At 25.4% G+C, this 9,326-nt stretch overlaps 1 protein-coding gene across 5 annotated transcripts; it reads left to right on the top strand.

Moving 5' to 3' along the window:
- Positions 1–1,664: 1,664 nt before the first annotated feature.
- LOC107170785 (uncharacterized) lies at positions 1,665–6,350 on the top strand. 5 transcript variants are annotated; one of them, XM_089224387.1, is made up of 7 exons: positions 1,665–1,886; positions 2,380–2,391; positions 2,679–2,708; positions 4,104–4,139; positions 5,040–5,677; positions 5,740–5,829; positions 5,984–6,350. In XM_089224387.1, exons 5-7 carry the CDS (start codon positions 5,565–5,567, stop codon positions 6,087–6,089), a joined length of 309 nt encoding a protein of 102 aa, XP_089080513.1. In that variant the 5' UTR covers positions 1,665–1,886; positions 2,380–2,391; positions 2,679–2,708; positions 4,104–4,139; positions 5,040–5,564; the 3' UTR covers positions 6,090–6,350. The 5 variants fall into 5 exon arrangements, with proteins under 5 accessions (XP_089080513.1, XP_089080517.1, XP_089080516.1 ...); XM_089224391.1 differs by having other exon boundaries at positions 1,670–1,886; positions 5,787–5,829; XM_089224390.1 differs by having other exon boundaries at positions 1,670–1,886; positions 5,751–5,829.
- The last annotated feature ends 2,976 nt before the right edge of the window (positions 6,351–9,326 follow it).

Raw genomic sequence — 9,326 nt, 5'->3', positions numbered from 1 at the left:
AATTACTCACTTTTTAAACAAAAAACGCTTTTCAAATATATATGAACACAATTCTAAACTAAGAAGACCATTAGAATTGAGGCTACAAAAAGAGATGATGGATATCAATATTGAATATAACGAAATATGTCAACGCGAAAGCAGTCTGATTCCCACCTGGCAACAACCAAATTACCTAGTTGATACAAGCTTAACAGAACACCTTAAAAAAGATACTTCAAATACTATTTATAATAACCTATTTAATGAACTAATACACACTTCAAATACCAGCACTCAGATCTATACGGATGCATCCAAAACCGATTTGGGCATTGGACTTGCAGTAGTACACCTCAATACAACCAAACAGTACAAACTCAATAAATTATGCAGTATTTATTCAGCTGAATACCTAGCACTATTGAAAGGAGTTCAATTAGCCCTCGATATCAATAATACTAAAATCGATATATGTTCTGACTCACTCAGTGCCTTAACAAATCTACAATCCAAACCCCTATCAGAACCATTGGCTCTTTCAATTAGCAACCTTCTTTCCAAATCAAACAAATAAGATTTATATGGACCCCAGGTCACTGCAACATAAAGGGAAACGAGAAGGCAGACGAAGCGGTTAGAAATGCAGTCAACAGTCCTGATGGTGAAATCATTCCTTTTTCCTCACTTGTAGATATAAGAAGAAACATAAACAAATACTGTATTGAATTGTGGAACTCACAGTGGCACACGACCACGGAAAATAAACTAAGAGAAATAAAACACTCTGTCGTACTCTGGCCGAAATACACTGACATAAACAGAAAAAATGAAGTGATTCTTAATCGACTCAGAATCGGTCACACGAAACTGACATACGGACATCTTATGGCAAAGACAGATCCACCCCTTTGCCCAACATGCAATACAAACTACTCCATCAAACATATCATCATCCACTGCCCAAACTTCAACGAAGCTAGAAAAGATTTCAACATCCCAGACAACCTGTACGAAGCAATTGGTCCATTTTCAAACTTTCATAGCATAATTTTATACTTTAAAAAAATAGAATTGTACAATAGCATATAATCATTTAATGTAGAAATTAACACATGTAAGCTAATAACCTATGTAGTTGATGCTTAATCAATAAAAAAAAAAAAAAAAAAAAGAATAAGATACCCGAACATGTATTTGCATCTAAATAGTTTTTTTTTTTTAAAGTGTTAAAATCTCTGATTATTAGTAACATAATATAAGTACCTATAAATAAAACATGTATGTTATATAGTATATAATTTAAAAAAAAATACTTGTATTTGTAGTGAGTATTCATAAAATACAATTTTATAATAGTATTTTAAAAGTATTCTTAATACTATTTTATTTTATTACTAGTATTAGTATTTTAATACTTTTTCAAAAGTATTTTTTGCAAGACTGTATATTACGATATAAAATTAATGGCAGCCGTGTACGACCGATAAAAGGTGTATCTCAATAGTCTCAACTCTCAAACTGCACGCCGCTGTTAGTTGTTGTGAGAAGTTGTAACATGTATTGTATTATAGGAAATATACACCTTATTTACACAGGTGTTAAAAAATAAATATAGTATTAACCAACGAATAAAGAAAAATATCATTATTTTTTATGACAAACAAAAAATGAATTATTTATTGTGAATATAATATCGTTTATGCTGGGGGCGGCGGAGTATGGACTAGGTGAAAGTCGCTTATAAAAGACATCCAGAAACATTATTTTATTTTAATCATTGTTAAACGTTCACATTATTTTCTTATATTAAATCAAAATGCACAGTTTAATAACGATCACAGTTATAGTTATTGCAATTTCAGTTACTATACCACCTACTTCAGGTGATGTGACGTGCGGACAATGTATGGATTATTTTTTGATACAATATAATGATTTTATTTTGATTATTTTTGATTGTTTTTATGTTTATCCGCATTGCAATGCAAATTTTCTAAACTAATTTATAAACAGAAATGAAACAAAACTATACTATAATAACCTTAAATAAAAATAAAATGTATGCCATAATTATATTTTATTTGTATAGAATATAATACAATTGTAAAAATTTTATATTTACGGATTTTTTTTTAAAAAACAGACATTTCATTAATTTTAGAGGAAACATATAAAATGTTCTGTACATCACATTTATATTATAAACTAATTCCGGTACATTATGCAGATGAAATATTATACTATAGTTTTTAAAAAGTAGAATACCGTATACAAAGTGATCTAACTGATAATTTAAATTAATAGTTTTTTAGTATGTAATAATTATTAAATAGTAGTAATTCTTAGAAAATAAATAATATAATATTGGCTAATACAAATGTATTATTTTATTTTTAGATTTTTGTTTATGTAAGTTTTGTAATTATTAATTAATTTCTATGATATTCTACATGATTAAAACAATCAAAATGTTGATATATTATGTGTTATTTGTATTCTTAAATTATAGTTTAATATCGGATTGAAAACATAATATAACAACCACTTTTAATATTTAACAAGTCTTTTGTTCTTCAAACCAGATTTAGTTGCCCTATGCAATTGATTCATTATAAAGATTGAAGAGTCATTAAATAAACTTACTATTTATGTTACTCGAGCATATTGTTATTTCGAATTTTTTTTTAATTTTATAGGTTTTTTAAAGAGATTTTGCACTTTTAAGAGTAAGATTATTTAATTAACAAACTAATAAGTGATTTATTTATATTACATTATATTCAAAAAAATATGTAAGATATTTATAATAATTGTATATTAGATTCTAAGTGGAGCGATGAATGTATTGATTTTACCATGATATGTGTTTTTTTTTTTTTTTTTTTATGTGTCTGTCATCACGTTTTGGGCAGTAAAAGTGCTTCGATTTTTGACTTCAGTACCTCGTTCGATCAGAAAGTGAATCTAGTTGGTACTTTGGGTGGTTATAAGTGAAAAATTCTTAATACTTTTCTAAATAATCGAGAAAAACAAACTAAAAATTAAGGGAAAAACGGGAAATTTTACGCACACTCATTTTTCGACAAAAATGAAATTTTCGATAATTATTAGTTTTTTTAAAATTAATATTGATAAAAATTTTTTTGTGAGGCAGAAATTTAATACAAGGCTCTTAACATATTGTTACAATAGTAGTTGAAAAATAAAAGAAATTCATAGTCACAATTCTTTTTTATAAGCATTCAAAGATTGAATTTTGACAAAATACGTAAAAATCACGAAAATTCACAAATTATTTTTAGATAGAAATTCATAAAAAATTTTCCTTTTATATCTAAGATTTGAAAATTTAATACAAGATTCCTTACAAGTTTTTAAATCTTTATCACAAATAAAAAGTCCACCGGAAATTCAAATTAAATTTTTATGAGCATTTGAAATTTAAAATTTTACAACATTGAATTTTCATTTTTAGCGATTTCCTTATTTTGGTGTAACTCTAAAACAAATGACCGCAGAAATTTTATTTTCATTAATTTCCTGATTTTTAATATTTTTTTTAGTTTCGAGAAAAATTGCGAATTATTTAACACCATAATGTTATCAAACATGTGACCCGCCGCGCCGCGCAGATTCCCATATACGACCGGTCAAATACCTTTCGTGTTCCTAATAGTTATAAATTATAATCATATTTTATTTCTTCAAAACTAGAAAAAAAATTAAAAATCAGGAAATTAATGAAAATAAAATTTTGAAACGTCAATATTTTCAGAAAAATAAACTCTACAAAATGGCTATCTTTAATATTTTTGGAAATAATTAAATAAAAAAATATATTTTTTACATCTTTTACAAAACCATTAAAATAAATTAAAAAATGAAATAATTGTAGTTCTTATCCCTGTGAATCTTATTATAAAACCAGAATTTCGATATCTCCATTATTTCGTGAGATATCGCAATGGGTAAATCCTCACGGGACACCCTCTATTTCATTATACGTATCTTTTACTAGTTACTAGTTTATTGAAAAAATAATGCTATAAATATAACAGATATTATATCAGTGTTTAATATGTATTATATAATGGTATAATACTAAAATAATAAAATTTCAGATAATTATTCAGATTACTTTATATCTAAATCCAATGGTATGTATTTGAAACTGACTAATAAATATAATATATTAATATATCTGTGATTTCTTTTATAATAAATATTTATCTAGTCAATATACTTAAATTAGATATCACTATCTGAAGGTATTAAACTTTTCTGATGGAAAAGTTATTATAAGTGTTCAAAGACTCTAGAAGTTAAGAGGCCGTCACAGTAGGAAAAAATCGACCGTAAAAACATACTTTTTTATTTCCAATAGTACTCAGGCCTCATTGATCGTAGAAACATGATTTTAGTATCAAAATAATCACAAGAATTTGTACTTAAAAATCTTGGAACAGATTTTTGATTTATGTTTTCTAATCAATTTTATTTGCATTTGAAGTTTGTAACAAATTTTAATTTTTTTAAAAAATTATATAAAATCAGAAAATTGAGGTATCGAAAATCTGTTCCAAGATTTTTAAGTACAACTTCTCGTGATTATTTTGATACTAAAATCATGTTTCTACGATCAACGAGGCCTGAGTACTATTGGAAATAAAAAAGTATGTTTTTGGCAAAAAAATCATGAATTCGCCGTCGTCATGTGCTGCTCTAGTGACTACAGTGGCAGCATTTTGAACAGTACTTCTGCCACCACCCCGCGTTCATAAGCAGCGGTACCGCTCCATAGGTCAAAACTGGTTATCTATCTCAGCCGCGCGCTGGTTATAAATAGCCAAATTGTCAATATGAAAATAATAATTTTGTCATTGAATAATATTATATTACATTTCCAATATTTTCGTATTCCTATTACTATCGTATTTTACGCAAAATGGAACCAAATCTTAAAACTGTAACTAATCAGCAAGAAAACGTCCGATTCAAACAATTTTTTTTTCAAACTGTAGTAAACTATTCGATAAAATTGGAAATTTTTATTTCAGATGAATTTTTTTACATTTAAATCAGTATAACTGTATATTATGTAAAAAACTTTAAATCATACGCTGCGAAAAAAATTATCAACGATGGATAAATAAATATGTAATATTTCATAATACTAAGTACACAAATTATTGTTTTTGTATATTAATTAACATTTAATCAGCATAATATACGCCAATTTTATTATTGTCTGTCAAACAAAATTTGCTGAAACATTAAACGATTTATATAATATTACTAATTTACGAATATATTTTTCAAGATTACGTATTACATTGTTTATTAATTTATATTGTATTTGTAAGGTGCAAGTACTGTAGTAATTATATTCTAACAATTATTTAACTATTTAATTATTAATGATAAAACATTAAATATTGAAATAAATTGATTCAAATATTGACATCCTGCATGTCTAAATGTTCACGCCAGTAATTATTGGTAGTAGTAAACTAGTAACTAATACATTATCGCTAGATTTTTATTACGGTTTATATATTTTTTAATTATTTATTCACGTGAAAATGGATCAACTCAACAAAAAAACTCGTCGCTGCGCATCAAAAAAATTATCAGTTAAAAAATCGATGAGTTCTCGAGTGAAGAATATTCTAGGAATTCGTGATAAGACTAAGAGGTAGGTACCTATATATTATTATTATTAATTTAATACAATTCACTAAAATTATGTTAACAAAGTCCCAATCCAGAAATCGCAGAACCTATTGTAGAATCATGTTACTTAGGTGCTGACAATCAACCACCATGTTCATCAAAGGAAATAATTAGGTAAAGTTTTAGGTGTAATAATTTTTAAGTTGTTATTCAAATGTATAATACCATAACTATAATATTAATTAAAAATAAATTATAATTAAACTTAATCTATGTACTAGTATGATTTTTAATTATATAATACAATTTTATTGTAATTATTTTTAAGTCACAATCCAGAGGCCATAGAATATCTGATATGGCACCTTTTTTCTTGGGAGCTGTTAATCAAACACCATGATGCTCATCGAGGGAAACAATTAGGTAAAGTTTAATAATTTATAGCCATTTTATTGTATGAAATCTACTATAAATTTTTATTTTTATATATAAAACATACATCATATACATTTTTTTAGATTCTGAACGAAGTGATGAATCAATACAGATTTTACAATGATGTGTGTTTTTTTTTGTGTGTGTGTACAGCATAACTAGTCGAAATAATGCTTTGATTTCAAACTTTGGGGGTGGTTTCCGATGTAAAATTGAAGATCCTTGGTGCATTATAGAGGTCAAAAGTAAACATTTTCCAACAGTATTCAAAAAAATCGAGAAAAACTAAAAAAAAAATGACAGAAAAACGGGAATTTTTACGCAAAACCCGTTTTCGAGCAAATCGATTTTTTTATATGGTTGTTATTCAAAAACTAATCACTGTAAATACTTGAAATTTTCACCAAATGTTAATGTTAGTGATATCTATATAAAGTTTAATTTTCAAAAATTTTCGACTTTTTTGAGTTATTTATAGACCACTGAAATTTTCGATTTTTTTTTGAAGTGTCAGTAAAAAAATATTGGACGACCAAAAAAACTTGAAAATTTAATGCACGGTTCCTTATGAGTTGTTCTTATTGTAGCTAAAAAAAAATTAAAAATCGTAAGTCACAATTTTTTTTAATAAGCGTTTACAGTTCAAAATTTTACGAAATCTGTCGAAAACGCGAAAATTTGCAAGTAATTTTGAAGTTGAAAAATCATAAAATTTTTTGCGTTTACAACTAAACATTGAAAATACAACACTAAGTTTTCTATAAGTTTTACTTCAAGTAGCTATAGAGAAAACTCGAAGCATCATAATAGGAAAAATTTTAAGTGCGTTTGAATTTTAAATTTTTACGAAATAGCGTAACGATAACGATTTATCCTCAAACGATTTTAAATATTTGTAATTATTCAAAAAGTATAAGTCGTAGATACTTGAAAATTTTATCGGTTATTTAGATTGGCGTTTTCTTTACATGATTTAAATTTCAAAATATTTTGACTTTTTTTGAGATATTTATAGATGACTGAAATTTTCAATTTGTCTGAACATTTTTTTTTGAAGTGTCGATATGAATTTTCAAGTATCTACGACTTATAATTTTTGAAATATAACAAATAATATTTAAATTCGTTTGACTCGTTTGAGGATAAATCGTTATCATTACGCGATTTCATAAAAATTTAAAACTCAAACGCTCAAAACATTTTTCCTATAATGACGCTTCAAATTTTCTCTATAGCTATTTGAAGCAAAACTTATGGAAAACTTGGTGTTAAATTTTATAACCTTAGATATATATACAAACAATATTATGAATTTTGAACTACAAAATAATTTGCAAATATTCATGGTTTTGAAGAATTTCTGTCAATATTTGAAATTCAAATGCTAATAACAATTTAATTTGAATTTCCGGTTGACATTTTTTTTGAGATAAAGATTGACAAATTTGTAAGGAATCTTGTATTAAATTTTCAAATCTTAGATTTAAAAGGAAATTTTTTTATGAATTTCTAGGATAAAATAATTTACGAATTTTCGTGATTTTTTTGTATTTACTATTTAGTCAAAATTTGAACTGTAAATGCTTATTAAAAAAATGTGTGACTATATTATATTTCTTTTATTTTTCAAATAATATTGTATAAATATTTTAGGAGCCTTGTATAAAATTTTCAAATCTTAGGTATAAAAAGAAAAACTTTTATAAATTTCGATCTAAGATAATTTGAACATTGCCGTAATTTTTATGTATTTAGTCAAAATTTGAACTCCAAATGCTAATAAAAAAAATCATGCACATGTATTTTTGTAATTTTTTAATCACTGTATCAATAACTTATGAGGAACTTTGTATTAAATTTTCAAGTATTTTGATAGGGCCAAAAGAATTTTATCAACACTTCAAAAAAATTTTTTCAGAAAAATTGAAAATTTCAGTTGTCTATAAATACCTAAAAAAAAGTCAAAATATTTTGAAAATTAAATCATGTAAAGAAAATGCTAATCTAAACAACTGGTAAAATTTTCATGTATCTACGACTTATACTTTTTGAATAATAACAAATGTTTTCCTATAACGACGCTTCGAGCATTCTCTATAGCTATTTGAAGGAAAACTTATGGAAAACTTAGTGTTATATTTTTAATCCTTAGTTATAAACAGAAAACATTTTATGATTTTTCAACTTCAAAATTACTTGCAAATTTTCGCGTTTTCGACATATTTCGTAAAAATTTGAACTATAAACGCTTATTAAAAAAAATTGTTACTAACGATTTTTAATTTTTTTTAGCTACAATAAGAAAAACTTATAAGGAACCTTGTATTAAATTTTCAAGTTCTTTTGGTCGTACAACATTTTAAATAAAAATTCTCAAAAAAATCGAAAATTTCAGAGGTCTATAAATAACTCAAAAAAATTCGAAAATTTTTGAAAATTAAACTGTATATAGATAACATTAACATAAACATTTGGTGAAAATTTCAAGTATTTACAGTGATTAGTTTTTGAATGACAACCATATAAAAAAATCGATTTGCTCGAAAACGGGTTTTGCGTAAAAATTCCCGTTTTTCTGTCATTTTTTTTTTGTTTTTCTCGATTTTTTTGAAAACTGTTGGAAAATGTTCACTTATGACCTCTATAATGCACCAAGGATCTTCAATTTTACATCGGAAACCACCCCCCAAGTTTGAAATCGAAGCATTATTTCGACTAGTTATGCTGTACACACACAAAAAAAAAAATCACTTCGTTCAGAATCTAAAAATAAAAAATATTTTTTATGTTATTTTTTTTATGTACATATTATTATAATATTTTGTATGTAAAAAGGGCATAATTACCTACGTGCATAACAATAAAATATAACTTTTTGTAAATATATTTTACATGTTTATTTGCCACGCTCATTAAAAATCATCTGTAACGATTTATGGTCACAAATAAAATGAATTAGTCACCGATGGTTTTTTATTATTGCGGAAAATATATGCGTAAAATATTTAAGTACATTATGTTATATTATATATTTTATTTTATTATTATGTACGTTTAGGTAATTATGCACTTTGTGTATAGATAATATGTACATTGTACAATATGTACAATATGTACATATCACATATTTATAAGCTTATTTATATGTTAGTTATCCATTGTATATGAATCTAAATTCTCAATAGTAAAAATTTGTCTCTAATCCAAATTTGTATATGTATCTCTATTGTATCTTT

Source organism: Diuraphis noxia, unplaced genomic scaffold (genome assembly GCF_037042655.1).
Source record: "Diuraphis noxia isolate RWA-SAM2 unplaced genomic scaffold, SU_Dnox_SAM2 contig0003, whole genome shotgun sequence".
Taxonomy (NCBI): domain Eukaryota; kingdom Metazoa; phylum Arthropoda; class Insecta; order Hemiptera; family Aphididae; genus Diuraphis; species Diuraphis noxia.
The sequence above is the reverse complement of the archived record's forward strand: the minus strand, read 5'-3'. Positions and strand labels throughout refer to the sequence as shown.

Excerpts from the sequence above, each read along its gene's own strand:
- LOC107170785 (XM_089224387.1), top strand. The coding sequence starts at position 5,565 with ATGGATCAACTCAACAAAAAAACTCGTCGCTGCGCATCAAAAAAATTA. Across the intron at positions 5,678-5,739 it reads ATTCGTGATAAGACTAAGAG|TCCCAATCCAGAAATCGCAG; the intron begins GTAGGTACCTAT and ends ATGTTAACAAAG. Across the intron at positions 5,830-5,983 it reads TCATCAAAGGAAATAATTAG|TCACAATCCAGAGGCCATAG; the intron begins GTAAAGTTTTAG and ends ATTATTTTTAAG.